General features: G+C 47.1%; 2 protein-coding genes across 2 annotated transcripts in view; both read right to left on the minus strand.

Annotated features, from left to right (window-relative positions):
- The window catches only part of AQR (aquarius intron-binding spliceosomal factor), a 117,498-nt gene extending 114,734 nt beyond the window's left edge, over positions 1-2,764 (minus strand). Inside the window, exon 1 of the mRNA XM_066608583.1 lies at positions 2,606-2,764. Within this exon, the coding sequence (XP_066464680.1) occupies positions 2,606-2,704 (99 nt within the window). The 5' untranslated portion in view covers positions 2,705-2,764. The remainder of the gene's footprint in view (positions 1-2,605) is intronic.
- Positions 2,765-9,782: 7,018 nt separating this feature from the next.
- On the minus strand, positions 9,783-12,231 carry ZNF770 (zinc finger protein 770). The gene has a single exon (XM_066608586.1). It carries the CDS (start codon positions 12,045-12,047, stop codon positions 10,131-10,133), a length of 1,917 nt encoding a protein of 638 aa, XP_066464683.1. The 5' UTR covers positions 12,048-12,231; the 3' UTR covers positions 9,783-10,130.
- Between the last annotated feature and the right edge of the window lie 11,082 nt (positions 12,232-23,313).

Raw genomic sequence — 23,313 nt, forward strand, 5'->3', positions numbered from 1 at the left:
TGACATCGGCGTCGGAAACGTTGTCGCCGATATGTATGAAAACCCTGGACTGCATAAAGGCAACCATGCAGAACCCATTATAGTCAGTGAGCTCCGTCCAGCGCTGTTCGGTTCCTACGACCACAAAGACAGCGCAGGTCAGCGCTAGTGTGAATGAGCCCCAAAGCCTGAAGAGGTTGTCAAATCCCTTAATACAAACAGTACTTACCCGCCCCGACCATCCAGCGTTGTGAGTCTCCCCGTCTCTGTTGACAGCAAAAGTTAGGGGACCACTGCCAGCCAATCAAAGGCCACAACGTCACTGATTGGAACAACTGGCACCATGGTGCCCAGGATGTGAATGCTGATGGGCGGGGAATAAGCAGTGATGCCGCGGCCTCCGATTGGCAGGTCCCGTGTCCCGCTCACCCCACGCAGTCAAGTCACATTGAATGGAGAAATGGCCGCACATGTACAGTGATGCTCCATTCACTTTCAGTGGGACTGTTGGAAATGTAGCGGCGGTGGTGCAGTCAATGTGATGCCACTGCAAAAGGGGGAACAGGGGGAACGGGATAGGGGATACAAAGATTTTCAGACAGCTCCCAAGTGAAACAGACGACGTACCTTCATAAGCAGCTGCTCACTTATTCCAACACATTTTATGACTCTTCAAGGAGCCCCATTTGCCTGCAATCCCTCCTGTTACCACTAGTAAATAGAAGGGCACTCTCAACCCCTAGTGGCAAGCAAATGCCATGTCAGCCAATGACAACTGACTAGTATCAGGCTGGCAAAACTAACAGAACTGACTGCATGGGAAAAACGCCTTGTCGCTGTGTGCCCGGCACGCGTCAACAAGCTCCCGCAAGTCCTAACTTCTGGGACAGCAGCCGGCAGGATGCCAAGTGCCATATTGGGGAGAACGTGAGTAACTGTGCATAGTGTAAGTAGGGTATACACAACAACAGGGTATACACATCTGGCTACTGGAGGTGTCGAATCAGGGCGCCTTCACACCAGCGTTAAGCATTTTCATCTCTCCGTCTCGTTTTTGGAGCAGAGACATAGAATTAAAACGGAATTGAACTTTTCGCCTGCGATGCCTTATCACTTGTTACAGCCATCATAGGCACTGGCAATGCAGGATGCCTGTATCTGGCGACCTCTTGCCATGTCAAGCCGTCGGTCCTCTGCGATTACGTTGCGGGGATCTAATGGCGTCACAGAGGGAGCAAACTCCCTCTGTGAATCCTCTACATAGATGGCGGCAGGGAAGGGGTTAACAGCGGGGGTCACTGCTCTGATGCACCTTCACGGTTGCAGGGGGAGGCCGACTCCCGCTGCCGCCGGATAGCGCGGGATCTGTTCTGATCTTCCGTTATCCACAGGATGTAACTGTACGCCCTGTTTCATTAAGTACCCAGCAGCCATGTGCCATTAAGGGGTTAAAAGGGTTTATTTTTTTCCTGCGCTGTAGCTAGGTGATGACGCGGAATCCACGGTCTGCAATGTAATTTGCGGGTGGACTGCGGGTCGAACAGCTTTCATTGACTTTAATGGAATCCTTCTATGAGGACACCGCGCATAAATAAGAGCACGCTGCGATTTTTTCTCCGTGAGCAGAAACCACAACTCGTTTCCGCGAGCGCGCAGGAAGAATTCACTTCCCGTAGCGCACTATGGAACGGTATTTGCTGCGGAACCGCAATGCTAATCCATTCGTGTGCAGGAGGCCTGAGTGTTCCTTTTTTTTAACGGAAGGTGTAGCGCAGTCTGCAGCGCCATTTCTTCTGTAAAAAAAAAACGTAAACCGAATGGAAACAAACAAAGCTTTCCATTTTTTTTTTTACTTATTGAAATTAGTGTGGAAAAATAAGGAAATGTTTTGCGCCGTGTGGTGAAACGCATTTTACCGTGGCATGAAAAGGCGTATCGTGACTTTTTTTTGCCTGCACATGACCATATTTCTCACGCACGTTGTCAGGCGCCGGCTTCCTGGTTTCTTCTTTTTTTCTCTACTTTGCTTCTAGTAGCGATGGTACGTAAAAACGCCGCACGTACACAATGGCATATGTACCGCGGTTTTGTACGCAGCCATAGAGGACAATAGGGCTCTGCTGAATATAATACAACACATCGCGTTCTTCTTTAACGCACATTTTATACGCAATGAATATACGCAAGTGTGAGCAGAAGAGCGGAAATCAATGTATTTGAAATGCGCGTCCTACACAAATACGCTCGTGTGCGCTCCGGCGTCCGCCAGAACAAATAGTGCAGCAGGCGGCGGTTTTTCTTCCGGTAAAATGGCGGACAGCTGCGTGGAAACTAATTGGCTCCCAGTGTAGCTAATGGGGTCCTTCCGGTTCCGTCATTAGACGGAGGTGTTCAGCGAGGGGATTCCCCACAAACAGCAGGATAACGGAACCACAGGTGTGAAAGCCCCAAAAAGAGCGGGACGGAGAGCCCCAAAGCGGGTGTAAACGAGCCTGTGGAGACCACAGAGACCTCCTCCCATGGTGAAGAAGGTCCTCAGAGCTACCAGCAGCATCCTGGCACTGCTCAGGGGCGCCCCCTGTGTGCAGCACACATGACAGCAGTACTGACTGAGATGACGGCTCACCTGGGTGACAAACTCCGCGTTCATCTGTGTCACTGTCGGGGTGATCATCTTCCTGGCGGGGGGCTGTGCTGCCGGCGGTGCTGCCGCCCGGGTTTCCATGGTAACTCCTCGGGTACCCGAACCTCGTGTGTACAGAATTGAACGTTCCCACTTCCCTCACACCGGAAGTTGTAGAGTGCGGTTGCGCGGCCGTGACGTCAGAGGGACGCGACAGAGTAGGACAGCAGGGAACGCCGGCTGTGCGTCGGGGAGGAGTGGTGGGGGTGTCTGCTGCCATACTGAAGGGGCTCCTAGTCACTATACATTGTGTGTCCTGGCTGACAGAACTGATACAATAATGAACACTAAGGCACTTTTAGACGACAGTATACGCTACTGTGCCTGCTGCAGTGCAATGTATTTGTGCCGCAAATGAGGTAGATTTGCGCACGTATCGGCGCAGTGTGCTGTGCTTTTTTGCACACGCAGGACCTGTTCACATTCGCACACTGCAGTTTAAAAGGCAGCCTAAGGAGGGCCAGATGTGCTCTTCATGCGTATAGAGTGCACATTTGCACACCTCCCATAGACTTCTATCGGCAACTTTGGTGCGCACAAAAATACAGCAGGTTCACGCGTGAAAAAGGCCCAGAATAGCCCTGTAATAGTATGGATCAGCAGTAGATGCCCTTCACATAGGCTTGGGCAACGGGACACCGCATCGTCTCACCATGGATGCAACCTGATTTACTCCACCGAAGAGAACCAACATGCAGCAGCAGCACTATTGGACGATGACCTATAGGGGGCACCGTTGTCATGACTCTTACCCCATAAAACTATACAATCTGCTCAGCTACTTTATAACATCATGCCTGCAGTTTGGTCAGCATGTTCCAGCTGGCAGACTTATTTTAACGTGTCCTTATAGTTACACATAGAGATGAGCGAGCACCCAAATGCTCGGGTCCGCGTTATTCGAGTCGAGCTTTTTGTAAAATTCGAGACCTCTACTCGAGTAACAAACCCCATTGACTACAATGGGAGACTCGATCATTTTTGTATGTGGAACGCCGATCCCGAGCTTTTCTTTTTTTTTTTCTCCCTCTCTCCCCCTCTCTCTCCCCCCCTCTCTCCCCCCTCCCCTCTCTCTCTCCTCCCCCTCTCTCCCCCCCTCTCTCTCCCCCCTCTCTCTCCCCCTCTCTCTCCCCCCCTCTCCCCCCCCTCTCTCTCCCCCCTCTCCCCCCCCTCTCTCCCCCCCCTCTCTCTCCCCCCTCTCTCCCCCCCCTCTCTCTCCCCCCTCTCCCCCCCTCTCTCTCCCCCCCTCTCTCTCCCCCCCTCTCTCTCCCTCCCCCCCCCTCTCTCCCCCTCCCCCCCCTCTCTCCCCCCCCCCTCTCTCCCCCCCCCCCCTCTCTCTCCCCCCCTCTCTCTCCCCCCCTCTCTCTCCCCCCCCCTCTCTCTCCCCCCCCCTCTCTGTCTCCCCCCCTCTCTCCCCTTCCTGCCTGACAAAAAATTTGCCAATGACACGCGGTAGGGCGGGGTCGAACGCGATTTGATGCTCGTTCGAGTAACAAGCACCATCAAGTATGCTAATACTCGAACGAGCATCAAGCTCGGCAGAGTATGTTCACTCAACTCTAGTTACACAGCATAAGGCTGCATTCCCACGAACGTATATCGGCTCGGTTTTCACGCCGAGCCGATATACGTCGTCCTTATGTGCAGGGGGGGGGAGGATGGAAGAGCCAGGAGCAGGAACTGAGCTCCCGCCCCCTCTCTGCCTCCTCTTCAGCCCTCTGCACTATTTGCAATGAAAGGAGGCGGGACAGGGTGGGGCTAAGTTCCGAGAATTAGCCCCACCCCTCTCCATTGCAAATAGTGCAGAGGGGCAGAGAGGGGGCGGGAGCTCAGTTCCTGCTCCTGGCTCTTCCATCCCTCCCCCCCCCCCTGCACATGAGGACGACCTATATCGGCTCGGCGTGAAAACCGAGCCGATATACGTTCGTGGGAATGCACCCTAAGGCCTCCTTCAAATGGGCGACAGCAATATCGCCACAAGAAAATCAGAGCTGTGTTCCTGCGTGATATCGCTGCGTTTTCTTGTGCCGATTTTGTAGCGCTCTTTTGCTGGGATTTTCGGGGGGCTTAAAATATAAGCCCTACCGAGAAAATAAGCCCTAGCTGCATAGAAAAAAAAAACAATACATTACCTAACAGGCACTGTGCGCTACCCCACATTTGCTTGTAGACTTCCTGGCCAAGAGGTTCATAAATCCCGCCTCCAGGAAACGCTGGCTCTGATAGGTTCTCGAGAGCCACAGCTGAGCTGATCACTGCTGCGCTCAATGAACCAATCACAGCCATCGCATTGATCGAGCGCTGCATTGATTGGTTGAGCCGTGGCACTCGAGAACCAATCAGAGCCAGCGCTTCCTGGCGGCAGGATTTATGAACCCCCTAACCAGAAAGCGGCAGCTGAAGACTACAAACAAGCACCACGGAACTGCCGGAGGAGGAGGACGGCAGCGCGAACAGCGCCTGTTAAGTAATATATTGTTTTTTGTTTTTCTTTTAATGCAGCTAGGGCTTATTTTAGGGACAAACAGCAGGACTTCTTACTGTAAAAGTTGCATCGCTCAAAAACTACGATTTTGTTTTTCCTCTTATTACGCCTGGCACTGCATGTCTTCAATGTCAATGATGAAAAATGGAAGACACCAAGACGTTGTGCGTTATATTTACATGATAAATACAGCCCTGGTAGTAAGCGGTGTGCTCCGTCACATCTCTTATTTTTCATCTTTTATTCTTCATCTGTCCAAGTGTGGATGACGATGTATGATGTTTCCAGAAGTGCAGCCAACATTGAAGAGAGGCATAAACGTTGGATAACATCTTGCCAAACTAGACTCTTACAATGTCAACTACTTCTTTGTAAGGGCTCTTTCACATGGACCTTACATTGCTGCTAGGGATAAGGTACACCAAAATCCACGTATCTAATGGCTGTGATTGGTTCTCGAGTGCTGCAGCTCAGCCAATCAGAGCCAGTGCTTTCTGGAGGCGGGATTTTTGAACCCCCTGACCGGGAAGTACTGGCTGAAGACTACAAACAAGTGCAGCGGAGTGGACAGCGCCTGTTAGGTAATGTCTTGTTTTTTAATAGAGATAGGGCTTATTTTAGAGACAAACAGTAGGTTTTTCTACTGTAAAACTTGCATCACACCGCACAGAAACTGCAATTTCATGCAATGCGATGCAACAGAAAAGAAGGCTCCATAGGGAAACATGGGCTACAAAACATAACAAATCGCGGCTGTATAGAGCATGCTGTGTTTTTTTTTCTCTCGCAATGTAGCAGCCTACAAAGCATCGCTAATGTGAAGGAACCCCTAGGAAAGCATGGGCTGTACATACATGCGATTTGTAGCGCTGTCGCATCGCACAAAAGAATTAACGCCCCATTTGCATCTTTTTTTATTTACTATTTGCATCTTTGTCAGAGGTTCCATTCAGAGTCCCCATCGCAGTTCTGACTGCTATATTGTCAAGTAAAATGCTGGTCAGAAAGCCGTACAGACCCATTATAGTCAACGGGGTCCATTAAGCGCCATTTATATCCAACATGTGTTGGATCCAGTCTTCTCTGTTCTCGAAGTCGAACAACTAAAATCAGCTGGACCCCAGGGCGCAAGTGTGAACAGGGCCCAAGTCCTTTTCAATTCTGAATCAAAATTCACACAGCAGATATGTGGTCTTTGGCGTGGATTTTTCCGGACGGCGTGACTGCTATATGCAGTGTTAGATTTATTATAGTGACAAGGATTGCATTGCTTGTAAGGTACAGGTTATATATAGCGTGTACAGCTGCTTATCCATTAAAGGGCTTTTTCAGCCCGTTAATGGATAAGTCTGATCATCGTTCAAATTCTCGCAGGAATCTGAACGACCATCAGGCCATATAACTGCACGCAGCAATTGATCGACGAACGACAATTCGTTAGTCATTCAGTTTCTGCAGGTGTAGAAATCAACTTATGAACGACGGTCTGTTTACTGTGAATGAAGGTGGGCGGACGGACAGAGAATGTTCCAGCTCACCCGCCTCCATTCAGTGAGCAATCCTCTCTCCTGTATGAAGGCACAGGAGTGGCTACCGCTGGGACAGCTGTTGTCCCGTATATAGGACATTAGTATCAGATGAGTGGAGGTCTGGCTCCCAGTTCTTGATCAGCTGCCATAGCAATTGGCAAACACTACAGCCTTTTCAACATTCATCTGGTAACAGCAGCACAGTCCCTCCGCTTGAATTGGACCGAGCCGTAGAAAGGCCATGTGACCAATGAATGTGACGTCCAAGGCTGAAGAGGAGACCGAAGAGTCACCCCAGCTACTTCGGTGTGAGTGCAGGGAGTCAGAAACCCTCTAATATAAGGGTAGGTCACCAATATTTGAAGGGTTGTCCTAGTTATACAGTTGTAATGTAAACAGGCTTCCCATGGGATAAAGCAAATAATCAGCTTATACTCCTGGCTCCCTGCATCTCCCATGAGGCCACTCAGTACTCCATGCCCGGTGTTTATTTACAGACTGCAGTTGGCCTGTGTACAGGGTGTTACAGGCTGCTGCAGCCAATGACAGAGCTGTGATCAAGTGCTGAATGCTATCATTGGCTGCAGCAGCCTGTCATGGTCTCCTAAACATGATGTCATGAGGGAGACTGGAGCTGGACACAGCAGGGAGCCAGGAGAGGTGAGTATAAGGGGATCTGTTGTTTTGACCCATGGAGAGTCTATTTACATTACAATTGTACTCAAAAGAATTATCTGGGATTTAAAGGGGTTTCCTATGGGAGCCTTCTACCAGTGAGCATCTGACTACTCATTCCTCAAAGAAAAATAGTCACTCTTGGATGGCCCCTCACTTTCCTTATCTTCCTTGAAAGGGTTTTCTGAGAAGGGAAGAAAATTGAGGAAACCGCATTTAAAAAAAAAAAAAATCTATACCCCCCTAAGAAATCCACTGTTGACTTAGCATGGTTATTTCACTGGTCCTGTGTCTGTTTACTGTGCTGCAGTGCCTGTCTGACCACATGGCTGCTGCAGCCAGTCACCGGCCTCAGAAGATAGGCAATCTAGGCCCCCGACTGCTCCCAAGATATTACCCCTGGCAGTGTCCTAAAGTTTTGATAGAGGTGGCCGCGCAAGTACAGAACTGCTCCATTCACTTCTATGGGACTGCCGGGCACTTGAACTTGGCTCTCTCCGAAAGTCTCATTGAAGTGAATGGAGTGCTGGCGTGTATGTGCAGCCACCTGTCAAAGGTTCGGGTTGCTGCCTGGCGTAATATCTTGGGATCAATGGAGGTCCCAGTAATTATACCCCTATCCTATGGATAAGGAATAACGTGATGAGATGGGAATACCTATTTATCGGAGAGTGGCTGCTGGAGCAGGGAAAACGGGGCCAGACAACCAAAATGAGACATTTCTGACCTATCCACTCAATATGGCATAAATGTTTATGATGAGCAACACCCTTAGGGTGACCCTCCGGACCTGGAGAAACAAGGCTGGCCGAACCGCTTCTCCAACTACCTGATGCACACTAGTGTTCAATGGTAGTCTAATGGCCCTTCTGCACGGGACGATTATCGTTCAGAATTGTTGAGACTCCTGCAGTAATTTTAACTATAGTCCCGTGTCAATGCATACAGCGGCTGAACGAGAATTGGTCAATCGTTCAGTTTCTGCATGAACAAACCTGAGTGACATGTCGTTCAGTATAAACAGCCATTCACTTTTGAACGACCGTCTGCTTACAAAGAATGGAGGCAGGCAGTGGAAGAACGCTGATCGGCTGCTCCACCTCCATGCCGGTAGCGCTGTGAGCGATGCCAGCGGTACTCGCTCCTGTTTAACAGCGCAGGAGGGAGCATCACTGGGACAAGCGTCGGCATCGTGTGAACAGACTATTAGACACTACATACTGCTCTGACTGGTCAGCACTGGTTAATCAAAGCAGGTGTAGTGTCTTAGACTAATGCATACTAATGTACAGGTAGTCAGAGAAGCTGGTGTGGCCATCTTTGTTTCCCCAAACACGGAAAGTCCCTTTAAGCTTTTAAGTCCACATAAGTCTAGCTATCAGCATAGAACCAGAATGTCATTGGGCTTGATCTCGCTGCTGCAAAATCGCTTTCTGGGTAGATTACTCAATTTATAGATCACTGGCAGAGGTTACATCTAAACAAAGTAGAGAATGTTTCTAAGTTGTAGTAACAGAATAGAGCAATTCTCATGCAAAAAGAGAAAAAAAAAATCACAGCTTTAATAAAGGTAGTAATTACGTCCAGCATAATTCATGTCAAAACCGAGGGCAGAGACCATCAGAGCAAGACTCTGTTCACAATAGCGGTTTTTGCCTTTCGATGGGGTATTCTTGAAGGCAAGGATAACACAGTTTGCATCGTTATTGCGCTATTCTTGCCGTCAAAGAAAAAGGACCCCACCAGAGCCGTCATCATTCCATTATGAGCAAAATCTGTGATATTAGAGTTAACAGAGCCTATAAAAGGCAACTGTCCAAACACAATGACTTCCTACTTTCCATATCCCTGCTTATTATGTTGGCAATAAATCTATGGACGTAGAGTCACATGACCACCATCCTTAGTTTAAAGAGCACCTGTCACATCTCGCCGATTCCTCCTCCGATTTTATTTTTGCTTTAACCTCCCACTGTTTTACCACAATGGTTTATTTTCCGAGCCCAATACTAGCCAACTGTCACTTGGATGGGCAATCAATGTCACTCCCATTTACAATGCCATTTGCACCGGGAGGAGGAGTCTGCCCACATGACAATTGACTAGTATTGGACTCCAAAATTAACAGGAGCGTTTGCAGGGGGTGAAGGGGGCTAGACCAGAAGTAAAATACAGTAGAGGAGTCATCGGGGACCGAGCTGTAAACGTATGCAGCCCATTCACTTGCCAGAGGATGTGACAGGACCCTTTAACTCAGTGACCACTCAGGAACTTTCAGTGTAAATGTCCATGTAGTTTGAGGCGAGCTTTCAGCCCTCAAGAATCATCTGAAAAATACATCCAAAATAAAGAAAAAAAGTCAATAAAGCACTAAAAGAATCTAAAGAGTACACAATGTAACAGCAAATAATAGTTTTACAGAAATAAATAGTCGTTTTAGTAATCTTGTTATTTTTGCATTTTCAGTTACTAGACATTATAATGTTATTGCTATCTGACCAGTGTGTAGACCAAAAAACACAATGTTGGGCCTCATTTATCAATACTGTCTAAAAGAAAATCCGGCTTTGACACACTCTGCATCCAATCGCAGCTCAGCTTTGATTTTTTAAACTAGTCTGGAAAATCAAAAGCCGCACCGTGATTGGTTGCGATGGCCAATTTTTCTGTTAGACAATTTTGAGAATTCTGCCCACTATATACATTTTTTTTTTGCAAATTAATTAAGTTGGATTTAGTGATTATTCCAAAAAAAATTACACCAGGACACATCCTCAGTTTACTTCTTCATCCGAATGTGTGTCAACATGTGCCGTTTCAGGTGGGGGTCCTGACGGAAAGATTTGCCGCACTCCGTACACTCAAAAGGTTTTTGCCCGGCGTGCATGAGATAGTGACGCTCAAGTTTGGAAGGGGAAAGAAAAATTTTCGGGCACACACTGCACTTGTAGTTCTTCTGCACACCTCGAGTCCTTACTTTCTGCATGGGACATTCCTGAGGGGATTTTAAGTTGCGCTCCTTGGCCAAATTTGTCCTTGACTTCTTCCGCGTCCCTCGTTTCTGGCTCAGAGAAACGTCCATCGATTCACTTTCTACTTTGATGTCAGTGTCCGCGATAATCATGACCTGGTCCAGTTCTTCAGGGCTTACCTTCGGATCATGACAATGCCGAGGAAGGGGCAAGTTTGCGGTTTGTTGTTGGCAGAAGGTAGAGTAATAATTTTCTAGCCCATCTGGTGATCCAAGGACAGGAACTTTTTGAACGTGTGTGACTTGATGACGCTTTAAGTGGGTAGATTGACGAAACGTCTTCCTGCACACCGTGCACGTGAAAGGCTTCTGCCCAGTGTGGATGAGGTAATGTCTACGTAACTTGGACAAAGATGGGAATGTTTTATTGCACTGGTCACATTTAGCCACTTTATGTATTGGCAGCAAAATGCTCTGTGCCCCTTGAAGAATCCAGTGAAGTGAATGACCCTCGCCTTCATGCTGACTTTGTTCAGAAGTACGAAAAGGACCACAAATGGTTTCACCGTTCCGGTTTTTCAACCTACCAGGAAAATTCACTCTGAGCTGTTGGTGTTGAGAATATCCTTCCACGTCCATCTCAGACTGATGAAGACTTGAGTTCCCTTTCTGAAATCCCTTCTTAGAGACATCAAGCTGTTGGGTTTCTTCTTCGCTGATGGCCATACGATCAGATTCATCTAGGTACTCCGCTTTCAGCGAGCTCCCAACCGGAGCTTGTGGAAGACTCTCCTCATCAAGGTGACATTCCGTTTTCTTGACAGATCTTCCATTACAAGGTCTTCCGGCGGAAGTCGCCGTCTCGGGGACATTAGTTTCAACCAAACATTCATGGTTGTCCAAAATGTCCTGCTTCTCGAAACAACGTCCACAAGAAGAACATTGGAAGGGGATGACAAATATGCGGAGTGCGTCGTCATCCTCTTGCTTCACCTCTGTCCCAGGATCCTTCTCCTTGACGTTGGACAGGTTGGTGTGCATCGCTTGGTGTTTGAGAAGCTTCTCCGGCACCTTGAAGGACTTGGCACATTGGTCGCACCGGAAGGGTTTCTCCTGAGAGTGAGTTATCTGGTGGATCTTCAGGTGCGTCTTCTGTCGGAAGGCCTTCCCGCAGAGCGCGCAAGCAAACGGTTTCTGGCCCGTGTGGATCATCAAGTGCCGCTCCAACTTCGAGTGAGAAGGAAACGCCTTGTCACAGAATTCACAGCTCCGCGTTTGGGTTTTTTGGAACGCGATGACATTCATGACATCACACTGATGGAGTAAACGGTTTTCTTCGCTCAGAAAGGTTTTCCGGCATCCGAAGCAGTAGAGCGGTAACGAGAAGCTCTTGTGAACGGGCCTTCTGTACGACTTCATGTCCTTTACGGCGACCGCGTGGTGCAGCTGCTGGTGCTTGGAAAACGTCTCTGAGTTTTTAAAGTGGCGGTGACAAATTTTGCACTGGAAGGGTAGCAGGTGGGTCATCATGTGCCTTTCTAGGTGCACTAACTGGCGGAACGTCTTGTTGCAGTCTGGGCATGGGAAAGGCTTCTGCCCGGTGTGGGTAAGGTAATGTCGTGCCAGTTTGGAGGGCGTTTCAAATTGCTTGGGGCAGCTGTCACAGCAATATGGCCTCCTTCGTGGGACTTTCTTAGCATTTCTGTGCTGATGGCTTTTAAACATCTTCTCTGGAGCAGAACGCACAGTGGGCAGCAGCCTGGTCTTACATGCCTGTGTCCTCACATGACCCCAGTGCTGAGGCTCCTCCCTGTATAGCGGCTCAGAGCACTAGAGACACCGGGCCATGCTCTGCTCCATCTACCGCGAGGATGAGCTGAGCACTGCAGCCATCACCTGCATCCGGAAGTCCTTGCCGTTCCTGTGTCAGAACATCTGATAAACATTACGTCATCAAACAGCGACCGAATCACCCGCGGACATCTTGGATGTGGGATGAGGTGACGAAGTTACGGTCAGCTCTACTGAAACTACAACTCCCAGCATGCCCCACCAGCTACATGGACGTCGGGGCATGCTGGGAAATGTAGTTTCTCAAACTAGACTAGCCTCAGAGCCTTGCGGGAGCCAGAGTAGCAGTAGCCGCCCCGGGTTTTCATGTCTGCGGGCACATAATATGGCACCGGTGTGCAGATAGTCTATTAATCCTGTAATGGGAGATTCTACAGGTAGTTTCTGTATTAATTCCCCCACATCTGCTTGTTGTCAGTGAATGGAACCTTCATTGTTTATATCCAGAGGAGGTTCCCAACAGAGATGAAAAGGTTGAGGAATTAAAGCAGAAAGTATATTAGAACTACACTTAAGGCCCCCTTCATATATGCGTATTTGCACGCGCATCTCTCAGCACATTAGCGCACCCGCATTAACTGCTCTGACAACCTTTGGTGCGCAAATATGCCAGAGAATAAAGTATGTGCCTTTTTTTTATGTGTGACTGAAATGTGCATGCAAAATACGGAAATGTGATTGAAATCAATGGGTTCTATATTTTGCGTAATTAGGTGCAAATACATCTGTGTGAATCAAACCTAAGGCCGCTTTTTACACAGCCTAGGAAATCGCGTGAGATTCGTACGTTGTGAGATGCACAAATATGAACCCTATTCTTTAGAATGGAGTCACACACATGAGCAATGCGGTGGGGAAAAAATCACTTGTTCTATTTTTTGCGTTCTTCAGGACGCATCGCTCATCGTCATCAATAGGACAGTAAAACACATCGCACGCCGTGTGCCATACGAGGTCTGCTACTTTACCAGAAGTGATAGGAGACGGTTTTAACAGAAAAGCACCTCACATTTGTGGGTATATCACATGTTGGCGAGCGCGATATCAGTGACCAGATATTGTGCTCACCTGTCCATTAAAGGGGAAACAACATATAGAGCCACACTACGGACAAGACTGACCTGTTGTCTGTTTTTTCAAAAGAGGTGCAGCTTTTAGGTTTCTTTTTTGCAAATGCGAAAAATGTATGGCGCATGTAAAAAAAAAAAAAGGATCACATGGACCAAGTCCAGGACCTGCATATGTGTGGAAGAACATCCGTTTTTTGTGGAAATAACGCAGGAAGAAGATAGCGCAGTGGCAGGTTCGGTACTGCAGACAGAACTGCCATTAAATTCAGTGGGAGCTGAGCCTGCAGTACCAAACCAGACCACTGCAGTATTGACAGTGCTATCTGTTTCCTTCACAGGCCACACTGAGAACTAATTAGTGGCGATCCCGAGCGGCGGAACCCCACTGATCAACTTTCGACAACCTATCCTGAGGTCCCAGAGAACTCCTCTGAAGCCCTTTAACTATATATGGGCTGACGATGGAACATTTGTTCCCGATCATTACCGTGTGTAAACATGGCTGACCGACAGACTGTTTATACAGCAGATACATCGTTGGCTCAAGAAATTGTTTATTTGTTCACATTCGCTGTATAAGTGACTGAGAACACTTGAACGGTCCCTTATTACTCACTTATTAGGCCGGGGTCACACAAGCACAATTCAGCTGTGCAAATATAACGCGTGTGCTATTATTTCCTATTGTGCAAGTACTGATCAGGATTTGCCCAGTAGAAAAAAATATACAGATCAAATAGGGATGAAATACCGATCCACTGGATGGGTGAAAACTGATGGGGGGTCTGACTGCAGTGACCCTCACCCTTTAAAGCAGATTACCTATCAAGCCGTCTCCGTGGGGTGGCTTGATAGACTGTCTGTCAGATTACAGTAAGATGTAATGCTATGACATCATACTGCTGGAGCAATCAAAGCATCGCAAGTTGTAGTCTCCTAGGGGGGCTAAAAAAAGTAAAAACAAGATCAATAAAGTTTTACTATTTGTAAAAAAAAGAAAAAGTAATAAAAGTTTAAATTACCCCCCCCCCCCCTATTCACTATATCTATAATTTTAAAAAAATCTAAATCGTAAAACAAGAATACATATTTGCTATCACTACATCCGTAAAAGTCCAATCTATCAAAGTAGCGCATTGGTCACTCCGCACGGTCAACGTCATCCGAAAAAATATATATAAAGAATGTCAAAAATGCACTTTTCGGTCACTCTGTCTCCCAGAAAAAAACGCAATAAAAAGCGATCAAAAGTACGTATTCCGAAATAGTACCAAACGTAAACTATGGGACATCTCGCAAAAAAATGAGCCCTTGCTCAAATACGTTGATGAAAAAATTAAAAAGTTATCGCGCCAGACGATGGCGGCAGAAAATAACTTTAAAAAATTAAATGTCTTTGAAAAAAAAAGTGTAGCATAGTAAAAGAAAACTATACAAGTTTGGTATCGGAGTAATCGTACCGACCCATAGAATAAAGTTATCAGGTCATTTGTGTTGCAGTTTGTGCGCTGTAGACACAAGACGCACTGAAAGATGGCGGAATGATTTTTTAATTTTATTTCCCTCCACTTAGAATTTTTTAGTACAGTTTTTCAGTACTTTATATGGTACATTAAATAGTACTATTGAAAAATACAACTTGTCCTGCAAAAAAACAAGCCCTCATACAGCGACGTCAATGGATAAATAAAGGAGTTACGATTTTTTAAAAGGGAGGAGGAAAAAAAGGGCCACGTCGTTAAGGGGTTAAAGGTGAGTAACTTGCTGATCAGTGGGGGTGTCAGCGCTGAGACCCTCACTAATCTCAAGAATGGGGGTCCTGTGTCCCTCTCCCACCACACTGTGGGGTTACTGTACCCCTTGCAGTGAGGAGGAGACTGAATGCAGTGCTGGTTGCACAAGCATCCTAGCGTTACATGAGACTGCGGAGATCCCTGAGCCAATGCCGTTTGGCTATTTCCGTCAGCCCCATTGAAAAAGACCTCCTTTGGGCCGAAATGTATCTTGCCTTTTTTTAACCCCTTCCCTCTCCAGGACGTACATTTACGTCCTGGAGCATCGGGCTATGTATGTAAAAAAAAAAAAAAGTAATAGTTTAAATCACCCTCCTTTTGCCCTATCTATAATTAAAAAGTCTAAATAATAAAATAAAAATACATATTTGGTATCGCCGCATCCGTAAAAGTCCGATCTATCAAAGTAGCGCATTATTTATCCAGCACGGTGAACGTCGTCCGAAAAAAACCCCCGCCAGAAATGCACTTTTTTAGTCACCCTGTCTCCCAGAAAAACTCAATTAAAAGCGAGCAAAAAGTCGTATGTATTCCGAATTGGTACTAACGTAAACTACAGAACATCCTGCAAAAAATGAGCCCTCACACAACTACGGCGACGGAAAAGTAAAAAAGTTATTGCGCACAGAAGATGGCGGCAGAAAATAATTGAAAAAAATTAAATGTCTTTGAAAAAATGAGTAGTATAGTAAAAAAAATAACTATACAAGTTTGGTATCGTAGCAATCGTGCCAACCCATAGAATAAAGTTATCATGTCATTTTTGTTGCAGTTTGTGTGCCGTAGAAACAAGACGCACTGAAAGATGGCGTAATGTCATTTTTTTTTTTCATTTTACTCCACTTAGAATTTTGTACATTATATGGTATATTAAATAGCACCATTGAAAAGTACAACTCGTCCCGCAAAAAACAAGCCCTCATACAGCGACGTCGATGGATAAATAGAGGAGTTACGATTTTTTTAAAGGGGGGATGAAAAAACGAAAATGGAAAAAAAAAAGGGTCCGCGTCATTAAAGGGTTAAGACCATGAAGCAATAAAGGTTATTTCCTACTTTTTTTTTTTTTAATTCTTTATTTTCAATTTTAACCCTTTCCAATTCACTGTCTGACGTCTGAAGACATTCTGATTGAAGACTGTACAGCTCCGATGTTGGAAGACGTCCGGCAGGGTATTCTTACTCTATAGTACTGGCCACCCTGTTGTCGGGGGCCTCTCCAGCATGTCTCACACTGCACTACTGGCTCTTGCCAGCCGATGGCGTCATTGTATAATGGCAAAAAGAGAAAGCCCCCTAGGAAACCCTGAATCCAAAATTAGATTGCAAAGGGTTAATACAGATAATGTGATAGTTGTTCAGTAACTTTAAAACATATATTTGAAGTGCAGTATCAACTCTGAACATCAGTTAAACTTTGAAGTGTATCAATACACCTCGCTCTGCTTGAGCATTAAACTGTTCCGTTCCTTATGCAAAATCGTCGTACATCTATTGTAGAAACTTTGTCTTAAGGACCGTTACTTAAAGCCATACAAACATAGTATAGGTTGAGTTGAGTTAGGAACTCCTCTAACCCGACATAAAAACATCTTAAGGGGGGAACTAAGACATAAGACAAGAAACAGAAGGGAGGTTGTTGGGTTTTGTGAGGTGGGTAGTCAGGACAGGTGTGGGAGTAATGGAGGGGGGAACTCCAGCCAGTGATACCAGGTCTTTGTGACTTTTTCTTGAGTGCCTTTGAGCGTTGCCGTGAGGTCCTCCATCTCCTTTATCCCCTGTATTAGATTGAGCCACATAGAAATCGAAGGTGGTGTTGTCTGACGCCAGAGTTTCGGTATACAGGAACGGGCTGCGTTGACTAGGTGGCGCACTACCGAATGTTTGTACACTATGAGTGGAATCTCGTTATGGTGAATAAGAAAAAAGACTGGTGTTTTGGGAATTGGATATTGGGTAAATTTCGAGGAAATCTGCTCCACCCTCTCCCAGAAGCCCGCCAGCCCTGGACAGTCCCAAAAGATATGGAGGAGGGTCCCTCGGGCGGCATTGCATCTCCAACACTGGGGGGAGACTGATGGAAACAGTTTGTTTAGTTGCGCCGGTACCCTGTACCAACGCGATAGTACTTTGTATCCGGCTTCCTGTGTTTTACTGGAAATGGAGGTGGAGTGTGTCAGCGTGAAGATTTTTTCTCTTTCTGTTTGGGAGAGGGTTATTGAGAGGTCCTCTTCCCATTTCTGTACATAGTTAGGTGGTTCAGGTTCTATCTGTGTGTTGAGGATGTCATATGCTAGGGATAGTGTGTGTCTGTGCGGACTCTCGGTACTGCATGTTGCCTCGAATAGTGTTTTTGGGCGCGTGAAGGAACTCGGGTGTGGGAGTGTGCTGAGAAAGTGTCTCAGTTGCATCGTTTGCCAGAAAGGGATTGGGGGAAGGTCTTGTGTCTCTGTCAGTTGGGCCGCGATAAGCCAGTGGCCTTCGTGTAAGAAGTGGGTTGCTCTGTATCTACCTTCCCGTGCCCAGCTGCGAAATACTTTATTTTCACTTCCCGGGGGAAACGAGGGGTTGCCCAGGACTGGGAACATTGGTGAGGGATTGGGGGCGATATTCGGCCTTGTCCGAATTTTTGCTACCGTCGCCAGGGTGGGGCCAATTGTGGGGTGCCGTGTCAGCTCTCTGGGAGTCTGTTCCGTCAACCAGGGTAATACCCTCAGTGGGATGGTCGTCGCGGCTTGTTCAATGGACACCCATTGTTTGAGGTTCTGGTGTCTGTGCCAGTCTATTACTCGGGTTAGGTGGGTTGCTTGGAGGTATTGCGTGAAGTTGGGTAGGCCTACTCCCCCTTCCTTCTTGGGTCTTGTTAGGATGTTGCGGGAGATGCGCTTTGCTTTGTCCGCCCAGATGAACTTGGATGTGAGAGCTGAAAGTTGTTGAAGGAATTGCTGGGCACTTGTACGGGGAGCGCCTGGAATAAGTAGGGTTATTTTCTACTTTTAACTTTACTGCTTATGCTGCTACTCCTTCATATCCTTCCTGGGACTGCATATGGAGCCTTGAGGTTCAGACTCCTATTTAGCGGTGTGCATGATCCTCACCCCATCTTGAGTAGGTATTGAGTGCTACTGGGTACTGTCTTCTGGATTCACGTATTCTCTGCCAGCGCTCCATTCATAGTGAAGTCACTGCGTGGGGGGAGAAGGGATTCCTGCAGTTACAGGCATAGCAGGAAATGGGAGTTCCGTTCTTGAGATCAGTGGGGGGATTAACAACCCTTCTGAAGTAATCAGTGATATAACATGTAATATTGCAACACTGAAGAAAGGCGTCCAGGCCCCTCTTGTAGTCTTGTAGTGAGTTTGCCATCACCACATCCTCAGGCAGAGAGTTCCATAGTCTCACTGCTCTTACAGTAAAGAACCCTCTTCTATGTTGGTGTAGAAACCTTCTTTCCTCTAGACGTAGAGGGCGCCCCCTTGTTACAGTCACAGTCCTGGGTATAAATGGATGATGGGAGAGATCTCTGTATTGTCCCCTTATATATTTATACATAGTTATTAGGTCGCCCCTCAGATGTCTTTTTTCTAAACTAAATAACCCCCATTTTGATAACGTCTCTGGGTATTGTAGTCCGCCCATTCCATTTATTACTTTAGTTGCTCGACGTGGTACCCACTCAAGCTCTGATATGTTCTTCTTGAGTACCAAAACTGTATACAAAATTTCATTGTGTGGTCTGACCGGTGATGTGTAAAGAGGAAGAACAATGTTCTAGTCAAATGCCCCTAGACCTCTTCTGATGCACCCCATGATCCTGTTTGCTTTGGCAGCAGCTGCCTGACACTGGTTGCTACAGTTAAGCTTATAGTTATCTTAAATCCCCAAGTCTTTTTCCATGTCAGTGTCCCCCATTCAGTATGTAATGGTGACCTGTATTTCTTCTGCTCATGTGCATAACCTTACATTTATCAGTGTCATGTATTGATTTAGATTCCTATGAAACTGACCAGGTCCAACTGCAACAGGCTGCTCCAATAACATATCATATAATGCTTACAAATACTGTATATAGTGAAAGCTTTCTCATATAAGTCAATCAAAAATGATGCCATATAATTGATTCACACTTAAATCCTATAGCGCTCCAGATTGGAGTCGGGAAGGAATTTTTTCCCTTTAAATGAGGAAAATTGGCTTCTACTTTTTTTTTTTTTGCCTTCCTCTGGATCAACAGTGGGAGTAATAGGCTGAACTACATGGACATGTGTCTTTTATCGGCGTTACATACGATGCTAGAAGTATACTGAATTTCCTATCAAAAAACTTTGGATCCTGCAGTGCAGCTACCATACTTCTATTAATAATGTGCTTTCTTGAACTGATTTGTACCTGCTATTCAGCTTTCTGCCACTGGAGGTCACCAGAGGTACATAATATAAATTCAACGTATACAATACAAAGTGTAGACCCCAAATAATAAAGTTCTTACCAGACCAAGTGACAATTTAAAAATATTCAAACTCTATATGTACACTGGATGGTGCTGACCTCTTGCTTTTGATCTTGTAATATAACCTATTGACTCTTTCTAGAATATGTTTGGGAGACATTAAGCCTGCCCCATAGAGCATCTCATGGATGATTTTGCAACTGTTCCTCTGGCTCTGGAGTTGGAGCAGAGTAGAAGTCCGCACCGCACTCATCTTCTGCAACAAACTGATTCTTGGGTTGGGACCTTATTTTTGGCGCCTGCAATGCTTTAATTTAGTATCAAGAGTAATGTGATAGTTTTTAAGATGTTGACTAACCATCAGACAAAGCAGGTAAGTAGTGATCTGTGGGTATACATGGCAGCAACAGTACTGATCTTACCCTAAATAAGGCCCCTGCACACGGGTGGAAATTCTGTGGCGGGATTTGCGGCCGAATTTCCACCCGTGTACACTTTTGTATATCATTTCAAATCATCCGCATCGATTTTTGAAGTAAGGCCGCCTGTAGACGGCTGGGTCGGATCCCACTGCGAGAATTCTCACAGCCGTATGCGGTCCCGTGCCCAGACCTGCGGCTCACCCACTCCCGGCGTCTTCCGTCTCTGCTAAGCGCCCGCTGCCGGCCAGCGCATGCGCAAAGCAGTGCCAGCCCATCACCAATGACATTTCTGTGCGGGCCTCTGACAGAAATAGAATGTGACGCGATTCGTTTTTCGTGCGTGTTTTCATGCGGACAAATCGCGGCTGTGTGCATAGGACTGTGTTTTGCGGAAATCCCGCCGCAGAATTTCCGCCCGTGCCCGTTGCCCGCGTGAAAACACGCGTGGAAAACGAATCGCGGCACGTTCTATTTCTGTGCAGCTGTGTGCATAGGATTGTAATGCAATCCTATGCAGGCAGGCACAGGCGGAAATTCTGCGGCAGGATTTCCGCAAAACGCAATCCTATGCACACAGCCGCGATTTGTCCGCGTGAAAACATGCGCGGAAAACGAATCGCGGCATGTTCTATCTCTGTGAGGCCCGCACAGAAATGTCAGTGGTGATGGGCCGGGCGCTGCTGGCTGGCCGGCCAGTCGGCGCTTAGCAGAGACAGAAGACACCGGGAGTGGGTGAGCCGCAGGTCTCTGCAAGGGCACGGACGTCTGCAGGCGGCCTTACTCCAAAAATCGATGCAGATGATTTGAAACGATATACAAAAGTGTTTATCAAAGTGTCCACAAGTCTACGGACTGTCACTAGTTTCTATGAATGTTCTTGCTGACAGCCTTTTACAGTGCAGCATCTAGGCTAGTTTCACATGGGCGATCGCAATTTTGCAGCTAGAAAATCATGGCAAAATTACATCTTTTTTCCCCCGATTTTTGAGAGTCAGCGCTGCTTTTTCTCGCAAAATCATTGCTGCCTCTCACAATTTTCTTGCACAATTTTTTTGTGAAACTCAATAGGACTCTCTAATGTTAGCATCGCAAGGGTTGTTGCAATGCGATAAAAAGGAGGCTCCATAAGGAAAAATGGGAGATAAAAAAAACACATCTCAGAAAGATAGAACATGCCATGATTGTTTGCCCATGTATGAAAACATGGCTAATGGGAAGAAAACCATTGAAAATCATTGGTTTCATAATCTACTTTCTTTTTTACTGAGGGCTCCTACCCACTTGCATTTTTTTAAGGCAAATGTCAATGGGACTTTCTAATATTAAAAACGCATCGCACAAACATCACAAAGCACAAACCTGCGATGTGTTTAACATTACAAAGTCCCATTGACATACATGTTAAAAAACGTAAGTGGGTAGGAGCCCTCACTCTTGCATCACGCGAAAATTGCATAATTTTCTCGCCTGTGTGAAACCACCTTTAACCCCTTAGTGATGGCCCCATCAGGAAACTACGTCCTCAGTAAGTGGGCTTTAATCCTAGAGGACGTAGTTTTATGCATCCTCTTAGGATTAATGCCCACTTGCCTAAGGACGTGACAGCTCCATGCTGTCGGTGCCCGCAGGTAGCCGACAGCATGGCGCTGTCATCCCAGGATGCGGGCAGTCACCCTCGGCATTGCGATCGGCGCTTTCCAATGGAGGTGAAATTACTCACCCCCGGTCCTCCCCGATGTCCCAGGACTCGAGGTCCCCGGCTGCGCATGCGCGCCTGATGTCAATCATCGGGCGCGTGCACAGAGGGGCTCGAGCCCCGGGAAATTTAAAATCCCTCTGCTCCTGGCTGCCATGTGTAGCCCGGAGCAGAGGGATGTCACCAGGGACATGATCACCGTTATCCGATGGATAACGGTGATCATGTAAAGTAAAAAAAAAAAAGTGTAAAAAAGTTTAAAAAAAAGTGTAAAAAACTTAAAAAAAAAGTTTAAAAATCTTACGTCTCATCACCCCCCACGGATCATATCCGTGAGGGAGGATGAAATGACGTACCTAAGGCCCGCAGATTTATCCGCGGACCTTACTCCAGCTTCTGCGTACGCACCTGTCGCCAAAGTGGCGGACGCATGCGCAAAAGCTGTGGATTGCCAGCGTAATTTAAAATCTCCATGCTCCTGGCTACAAAACTTAGCCGAGAGCCTGGAGATTTCACGGAGAGCTGTGGTGAGCGGTTCCTGATCACGTGTTCGCCGTTATCCAATGGATAATGGCGATCACGTAAAAGTAAAAAAAAGGTAAAGGTTCATCTCCCCTCACCGATGCGATCAGTGAGAGGAGATGAAACTTTTTACTGGAGGCCTCCGTATTTGCAACCCGACGCGATGTTCTTCCGTGAACTTTCCTGGATTCTGCGCATGCGACCGCCGGCAAAACACCGGACACATGCGCAGGAGTCGGGGAGCCCAGGAAATTTAAAATCTCCTTGCTCCCAGTGACCAACGGTCGCCGAGAGCCTGGAGCAGTGACGGGTGGCCTCGTTGAGCGGTCCCCGGTCACGTGATAAAAAAGGTAGCGATCTACCTTTGGCTGGTCTCACACAACCAGATAAGAATTAAGGATTCCGCATGCGTCTGATCCGCGGTATTACGCAGATCAATCGCATTGGATTACACAATTCCGCTCACATTTGCGGGTCGGAACTGCGTAATCCACTCGGAGAAAAGAAAATGCAGCAGGTTCTATTTTACCGCGGCTATCAGCAACATAGAGCCCATTGTGCTCCATGGTCGCGGATATACCCGCAGCTCATACGCAACTACGTTTTGTACGGGCTGCAGGTACCCGCGTCATCGCTAAGCAACGGTGCGGGAAATACAAACAAAAAAAAAGTGTACTGCGACTGACCGCCTGTGTGAGTAGGCAGTTATGTGCAGTACATTACACGGCCGTACGCAGGGTCACAGCCGGGCTCACAGCTGGGATCCGCTGCGGGCCTCCGCAAGCGGATTCCACCTACGGCCGTGTGAGCCCGGCGTTATTCAGACCGCTACCTGTAATACATAATTTACAAGAAGCCCCGGGAACGCTCGCCTTCCTGCAGTTCCAGGAGCACCTTGTTGAGCGTCTTCTGTGTGAGACCGCCGCACCTCCACAAGCTTATGAAGACTCACGGAACGCCACTTTTTACACCCCATACCTTCTACTGAGGTCGCGAAATACCCCCAAAAAGCATGAGAGAAGGGGGATACCCGGTTTTATTGCCCCATGGGCCCATCCCAACCAGCCTCTGTAATTACCCCGGTCTTCGGATATACCACACAGTTCACATTATTACTTTTATCTAAGATTTGGGGAACGCCGAAAAGGGCGCGGAGGGGGGGGGGGGATTTTTTTAAGGTGTCAATT

The sequence above is a fragment of the Eleutherodactylus coqui genome, chromosome 6 (genome assembly GCF_035609145.1).
Source record: "Eleutherodactylus coqui strain aEleCoq1 chromosome 6, aEleCoq1.hap1, whole genome shotgun sequence".
Classification (NCBI taxonomy): Eukaryota; Metazoa; Chordata; class Amphibia; order Anura; family Eleutherodactylidae; genus Eleutherodactylus; species Eleutherodactylus coqui.